The sequence below is a fragment of the Solanum dulcamara genome, chromosome 6 (assembly GCF_947179165.1).
Source record: "Solanum dulcamara chromosome 6, daSolDulc1.2, whole genome shotgun sequence".
In the NCBI taxonomy this organism is placed as follows: Eukaryota; Viridiplantae; Streptophyta; class Magnoliopsida; order Solanales; family Solanaceae; genus Solanum; species Solanum dulcamara.
Window position 1 is genome coordinate 10,340,557 of NC_077242.1, and position 7,830 is coordinate 10,348,386.

At 30.7% G+C, this 7,830-nt stretch overlaps 1 protein-coding gene across 2 annotated transcripts; it reads right to left on the reverse strand.

The window, feature by feature from the left end:
* Positions 1 to 4,730: 4,730 nt before the first annotated feature.
* LOC129892061 (GDSL esterase/lipase At2g42990-like) lies at positions 4,731 to 7,584 on the reverse strand. 2 transcript variants are annotated; one of them, XM_055967596.1, is made up of 3 exons: positions 6,998 to 7,584; positions 6,332 to 6,830; positions 4,731 to 5,059 (listed from the first exon to the last, which is right to left on the reverse strand). In XM_055967596.1, exons 1-3 carry the CDS (start codon positions 7,364 to 7,366, stop codon positions 4,866 to 4,868), a joined length of 1,062 nt encoding a protein of 353 aa, XP_055823571.1. In that variant the 5' UTR covers positions 7,367 to 7,584; the 3' UTR covers positions 4,731 to 4,865. The 2 variants fall into 2 exon arrangements, with proteins under 2 accessions (XP_055823571.1, XP_055823572.1); XM_055967597.1 differs by lacking the exon at positions 4,731 to 5,059 and adding an exon at positions 5,632 to 5,819.
* Positions 7,585 to 7,830: the final 246 nt, after the last annotated feature.

Sequence of the window (7,830 nt, forward strand, 5' to 3'; positions counted from 1 at the left end):
GTATTTTAATCTAATTATCACTAATAAGTGGTGCACTAAATCATAATGGTGCACTAAATAATGATAATGATGGCATTCTATTAGTTTTTCATCTTTGTATGATTTTCTCTCCTATAAATTGAGAGGTCTTCTTTGTTTTGAAATGGAAGATAAGAGAAGAAAAAATTGAGAGAGTTAAGTTTATCTAAAAAAGATTGTTCTTATTAGTTGAAGGGAGGTGTTCTTTGTGTGGAGCTTTAAACTCAACTCTTGTCCAGAGTTTGTTGAGTTACATTTCGTGATAAGGCTGTTGTATCCTGGAGGGGACAAGTCAAGAGGACTACTGCTGGACCAGTGAAACGATTTACTGCAGTGGGCTTGAATCTCCTTAAAGAGAGCGAGATATCCGCGCCTCAGCCAAGAAGTGAAGTTAATTTCTTCATTTCATTTTTCAATTATAATTTGTAATCTTGTAATTTCAACAAAAAATTGAGAGAGTTAAGTTTATCTAAAAAAGATTGTTCTTATTAGTTGAAGGGAGGTGTTCTTTGTGTGGAGCTTTAAACTCAACTCTTGTCCAGAGTTTGTTGAGTTACATTTCGTGATAAGGCTGTTGTATCCTGGAGGGGACAAGTCAAGAGGACTACTGCTGGACCAGTGAAACGATTTACTGCAGTGGGCTTGAATCTCCTTAAAGAGAGCGAGATATCCGCGCCTCAGCCAAGAAGTGAAGTTAATTTCTTCATTTTATTTTTCAATTATAATTTGTAATCTTGTAATTTCAACAACAAAAAGTCTTATAATGGGGGTAAAAATTTTTCTAATAAAGGCGATTCCATATTCAATGACATTTGAATTCGAGACCTCTAATTAAGAATGAAGGAATACTTACTACTAGGGATGGCAATGGGGCGGGTGCGGGGCAGGTTGACCTCAACCCGCAAATTTATTAAACCGCCCCGCCCTGCCCCGCATGACAATTTATTTCATTTTCAACCCATTCCGTCCATCCCCACATAAATCCTTCCCGCCCCGCATAAATTTTTAAGTTTTTTTCTTTTTTAATTGAGTTTAATATGAAAAATAAAATTAATATTTTATTTTTTATTTTTCGCTAATCAAAATCAACAACTAATTAATTATTTTTAGTTAACATTTCAACAATTATTTCTTAATCGCTAATTAACTGTTACTAATTAACATTTCAACAACTAACAATTCACTGGAGACGTCTAATTTAAATTATTTTTTTTAAAAAAAGTTAAAACTAAAGTCAAAATTTAATATATAAAGTTTACATCTTTGATTTTTAGTAATTACAAAGATTTAATTTTCTTTAGGTTATTGTTTGGTACCTTAAACCCGCAACCCGCTCCACCCCGCATTAATTTTAAAAATAATTATTTCAATTCATCCCGCCTCATTGTCATTCCTACTTACCACTCCACCATAACCCCAACTTGTCACATGCTATAATATTTGCTAAGCAATTCCATCGACGTTATAATTATTTCTTTCTTTGACTTTCTTTCTTTTGTCATGATGATGATAAGCAGGGAGCGAATTTATATGTTAAAAATGGAGTATTTTATATTTATATTTTCTATAATTAGTATAATATTATTTATTGACACTCACATTATAAAGCTATGCATTAATTGAATATTGTGTTGTTCACAAAAGGATTAGAAATCAATAATATTTTTTGCATCTTTTTTTTTTTTATGATGCACGAGGTTTTAAAAATTCTAGATTTATCTTTAATAATAAGTGAGAGTGATTCATTTGCATTATCCTGAAAGAAGTTAAAATATACCTCATTATGATCTATGACAAAAATCATGCATTGATCTTGATTAGGCAACACCTCCTAATTTACAACCACCGAAGCACTATACAAAAAAACAAAAAAGTATTGATTTCTTCGTTTCAATTTATGTAATACTTCTTACATTTTGAAAGTGAAAAAAGAATTTTTATGGATTTTTTCTATATGTTTTTAAATACTTTTAAATTATTAATTATTATTATTATTATTATGTAATTTTTAAATATATAAATTTTATTTTTATTTTATTTTATATTTTAATTAATAATTACAATTTAAAAATATAACACTTAAAATTTAAATTGTACCGAATAAATTAAGAGAAAAGAATAATGACAAACGGGGCAAAATGAAGTAGAATTGTGAACAGTGTTCATTAATGGAACGACCAGGCCGAGGGTGGCTGGTTGGCCACCCGCTTGTATGTGATCATTAATGGGTCATTTGCACTTCTCTTCTTAATTTTTATCCCTTCAAACGAATAAATTTTTTATCAAATATAAATTTATATTTTTATATTATAATATTTTATAAGTTATATCTTGTTTTGTCTTTACCCTTACAGAATGTAGTCATGCTCTATCATTAAATCTTTCAAAATGGGTTTAGCTGTGAGGTTGATCTAACTCAACTTTTGAATTAAGTGGGTTTGGACTGAATTTTTTCAGTTCATTTAGGAATGAGACTTTTTAGTTCAGCCTCATTTGGCCCACCAGCTTCATATGTTCAATCCACGAGTCTTAGAAGTCAGTCCATAGATCGTTAATTTTAAAAATATTTATTATATATATTTTAAGTAGTGTTTTATTTTGTCAAATATTCAGCAACTAGGCAATTGAAGTTATTATAACCATGAATCTTTGACCTCTTTTACTTTTATGTTTATGACTAATTTTTCATTTCTCCTTTCTTGTGTAGTTTATGAAAAAATGATCATGTAATGTTTGTTGTTCCGGTGAATCTTATGAATGTTGATTGTTGTATCTTTCCTATTATGTTGTTTTGTAAGTATTTCATTAAAGTGTGCGCAACTCATGGACATGTGAATTTTTGATGTATTGGTGTTGTGTTTTTCAATGTTCCATTGTCTTTTTAAGATGTTCATGTTGTCCATCTTTTGATTGAATGATCAATCCGTCCCAATTCGTAGTCTACTTTGGGTTGGGTTGCACAGCTATTTTATAGGCCTTTTATTTGAAAAAGTCAGTCCGTCCTAACCCATTTAACTCGCTAGCCATTTAGGGTTTGGTTGGATTAGATTGGATCATCTCATTTTGATAGCTATATCCATCATGCGTAAATTTAATTGCTAAAAAGGTAAAAAATTAAAGATCAATTTATTTGAAAATGAGTTCCATATTTATTTACTTTCTGATTTGGGGTGCACAATAGCAGCTTTCAAGAATTTTTTATTAAAAAATAGTCAAAAGTTCATAGAGTAATTCAAATCTTGTCCCATAATTTTCTTTAGATTTACTGGACTGACTAAGAGCCCATTTGAATTGGCTTATAAATTGCTTATAAGCTGTTTTTAACTTTTTTGAGTGTTTGACTGACAAACTTAAAATTATTTTGTACTTAAAATAAGTTCAAAAAAATAATTGAATCTGTTCGACTTGGCTTAGTTTATCTAAAGTAGCTTATAAGTTGAAAACAACCTATATGCCAAAAAAAATAAGTTGGGCTATTTCAACTTATTTCTTTTAACTTATAAGCTGCTTAAAATAAGTTTAGTCAAACAGACACTAAGTCACAAGTTAAATTTTCTTTATAACTTCAATTCTTCAAATCTAAAGTTGAGAACTGACTAATAGCCTATTTGGATTGGCTTATTTTTAAGCAGCTTATAAGTTGAAAACTGCTTATAAGTTTAAAAATAAAAAGTAGGTGCAGGTCAACTTTTTTTTTTGAACAACTTATAAACTGCTTAAAATAAGTTCATCTAAATAAATCCAACTATTTATTGGGGCTTATTTTAAACACAAAATGACTCTAAGTTGGTCAGTCATACACTAAAAAAAAAATTAAAAATAGCTTATAAGCAGCTTATAAATCAATTCAAACGGCCTCTAAGTCCCAAGTTAAATTTAAGTGTAAATTAAAATTTTAAATTTGAATGTTTGAAGTTAAAGTAGGCATAGCCCAAGTTTAAAATTACAAAAAGGTACTTGGTACTTTTCTCAAACTCACGTACCCAAAAAAATAAAAAAGCTTACATGTGAAGAGTCCTGTAACAGTCCTTTTAAAGGGGTGAATGATCTTTTAATATGACTCGGAAATTCATCACCCGTTTAATTAGCTTGTGTGGTTAAAAATAGAAGCAAAATTTGTTAGATTTTTAAAAAGTGTGAATGAAAAATAAAGTATTGTGAATTTTCTAAATAATTACGATTTTTTCGAAGAATTATGATTTTTTCGAAGAGTTGTAACTTTTTCAAAGGATTGTGACTTACGAGGCACAATTAGCACCTATTCATACTATTGTTTATTGTCTATAAATAAAAGAATTTCCTCTCATCTGTCAACAACGAATTTCTAACTACTTCTTCTTTCTTCTTATTCTGCACAAATAATTTCTAGTGTATTTTACTGTTGTTGAGTGGTTCATTGAAACCATGATTTTAAGTACCGATACACCGATGAATAAAATCGTTCTATCAATCTTGAGTATTTGAGAAGAATAAATTCATTTAGGAAACACTGTGTATTCAGTGGGATCGATTTTCTTCTTTGTTTCTGATTTTATTTTCTTTACTAATTTTAAGTTTCTGATTTTGAAAAGATTTTGTTATTTCTTACCAAAAGTAATTGTTCTAAATAGTTTCATAATACAAATTAGATAACAAAATTCATTTCTGACCATACATATCAAGTTCGATATTGTGGTTCATATAATACCCTTGAAAGTTGAAACTCTCAAAAGAATGTACAACAACTATTCTTTATCAAATTCTTCCCACCCACCACAGTATTCAAGACCAAGAATCACACTAGACAAACTAAAATACCAGTAAAGACAAGTGAATCTACGCTTCCTCCTACAATATGGATCCAACAGCTATAAAAATTGTCCAAAGACATGTTCCATCAGAAAATCAGAAATAATGTGATTTGTTTTGTCTGTCACATGGAATGCGTCCCAAAATACGAACTTGTTTGCATCCATGCATGTCAATGGGCTTAATTTATCGCACAAGTAACCCATCTCAAATAATCCTGTGCCACAACATGCTACACTTGACACTTCAAACCCTGCACTTATCAAAATGGTACCCAAAAAAGTAATTTAGTTAATTATATTACTAGGGGGAAGTAGCAATTTAATTTGTAGAACTTTTAGCAACAACTACTTATTACCAAACTTTAATAAGATTTGAAGAGGCTACCCTACGTTTTAGGACCAATATATGCACGTGTCGTTGGATAAAAGAATAGAATAGGGTCCTTTATGCTCTATATGTTCTATTTGAATATTATTTTTCCTAACTGCAAATATATTATACTTTAGGTCATTCATATCGTTACAGTAAGCAAATCGTCTTGTATTTACCATTGATTTTAATGGAGCGAGAATTTATGTTCACGTGTCAAAAATAAGTTCAAATTTACCCCTTTTTACGGTGATTTAAAACTATCCTCCATTATACTTCAGGTTAAAACTCCACTACATCTCATAATGATAAGGGTATGAATGACTACAAAAATATAAATACATATAGATTAATTAAAATATTTTGTACAGTAAAGAAGTATGTTTTTTACCCTTTTCTATTTTACAAGAGGAAAAGAAAAAAATTGACTAGTTATAATTGCCAAATTAGGTTTTGGGTCTGACTCACACTTCAAAATCTAGTTCATAGGAAGGAGGATATTGCCCAAGCTTTATGAAGAGTCTAGGATTTCATTCATTTGAAACATCCCATTCATCACCCCCTCGCGCTTGAATCAAACATTCTTTATTCAGGATTTCACTATCCGTACAATTTCTTTTGGTGGTTATATAATTTAAGTCCTAATAAAAAAAAATATGAAGTCGGTTAGTTTGCAGACTAAGTTATTCCAAGATTATAATTTTTGAATTAATAAGGTAGGATTAAATAATACAGAGTAGAATGTGAGAAGGTGGGATATCCAAAATTAAGTTTGACATTAAATTTATAGTTTCTTAAGTTGAAGGTGTAAATTTTATCCCAAAATTAATTTGAATATCCACCTTATCCCATGAACCAAACAAACCATGAAATTTCTTTACATGATATTATAACAAGACCAAACTCAATTCTCCTTCACAATGTTGATCCCCCCTATTTAAATTGTCTATGCTCTAAAAATCCAACTCTGAACGTGAGGAGATCAATTATGAAATAGATGGTCTGTTTATATGACTTAGAGAATCACATATAGTACAATTTCTTTTGTGCTTTTTATCAGGTAGTTACCTAAATAGCATCTAACCTATCATCTCACAAGGACAAAAATGTTTTTAGAGGTAAATAAAAATGTTAATGAAAAAGAAAAACTTACCATATGAAGAAGGTTGTGTAATCATTTGTAGCAAGAGATTATAAGCATCAGCAAAGACCACTCTAATCCCAGGAAGTTCATTATTTAACCTCTGAACCAAACCACCCAACATGTCATTGAAATGCTGAGCCACATTATTATATTTCTCATTGCATCCATCTCCATTTCCACTTACATAATTTGTTGTTCTTTCCAGTGGCAAACACCCCATTGGAGGAACTCCAGCTAAGGAAATTTTCCTAGCACCCATGCGATATATTTGGTGCACAAAATTCTGGGCAAGTTGAAGAAGGAAATCTTGAAATTGTTCTTCTGTGTATTGAGAGGAACGTTGGCTTTGTATTGAGTAGTAATTTTCCAAGAAGTCATTTGATCCTATGCTGACTAAATAGAGTGACTCCTTTATTATGTATTTGGCTTTCTTTTTACCTGCGTATGCTCTTAGTTTCTTTTGATATTCCTTGTAGTACTCCACTTCCTTCCATAATGGTATCACATTCTGCAAAATAATTTTTCTAGCTGAATTGGCTAAAAAAGGAAAACACGTGCTATTTTTATAACAACGAGTGCATAGTTGAATCCTAACTTAAAAAAGAAGACAAAAATAGACCATAGTATTAATTTTATTGATACGTTAAAATTAGGAATGAGTTAATGAAAGCTTACAAGCACATCAGAAGTGGCATTATCATAACCAGTACCCGCAGAAGCAAAACAAACCCCTTCTGCAAAATCAGATATACTATACGCTGGATCCAAATAAGCTGGAACAAAAGGCCTCAGTCCAAAAGCTTCCGATATGAAATCCGGTGGAATTCGCCCATTGCAGAACCTACCAGTTGGCTTTTTATTGTAGAAATCGCGGCCGTACGGCTCGAAATTGCTCTTAAGAACGGTGGAGATCTGGTTGTTATTCCCCGAATCGACAGACGAATCGCCGAACACTATAATTGCCGGAACTTTTCCAGCCAAAGTTTTAGTCATTAGTAACAAAAATTGACTTAGAATTATACTGATCAAAGTGTTATAAGCCATTGTTGAGTTGGGATTTTGAGTGAATTTGGTGATTACGTATTATATGAGTGATAAATTGGGTGGGATAGAGGGTTTGTTGAGATTATTAATGGCTGCCAAAATTATTATGACTAGCTAAGCTTTTTTAGATAGTAGTGAAGAGTCCAGAAAAGAGTTTTGACTTTGGTTGAATAAGTGAGCATTTTTTATTGTCAGTTTCTGGGCTTCGATCAGTTCTTTAATTTTGAATCGGAAATTGCAAAGTTGTCACCCTTCTACGATTCTTTGTATTGGATGACTCAAAATCGCAATTAAAAATAAAAAAATATTGAGTTTTCAAAATTGTGATCATTGGGATTAGAAATTATCGTTGAACGTGAATTTTATTTGAAAAAAAAAAGTTGAATAAATTTTTATTTTTATTTGTCACTTTTGACATATTAAGAAAATATAATTTTTTAATTGTGATTTATCCTTAGCATTAT

Coding starts and splice junctions, on each gene's coding strand:
- LOC129892061 (XM_055967596.1), bottom strand. CDS start 7,366: ATGGCTTATAACACTTTGATCAGTATAATTCTAAGTCAATTTTTGTTA. Junction 6,831..6,997: donor ATGCCACTTCTGATGTGCTT/GTAAGCTTTCAT, acceptor ATTATTTTGCAG/AATGTGATACCATTATGGAA. Junction 5,060..6,331: donor TACACAACCTTCTTCATATG/GTAAGTTTTTCT, acceptor TGATAAGTGCAG/GGTTTGAAGTGTCAAGTGTA.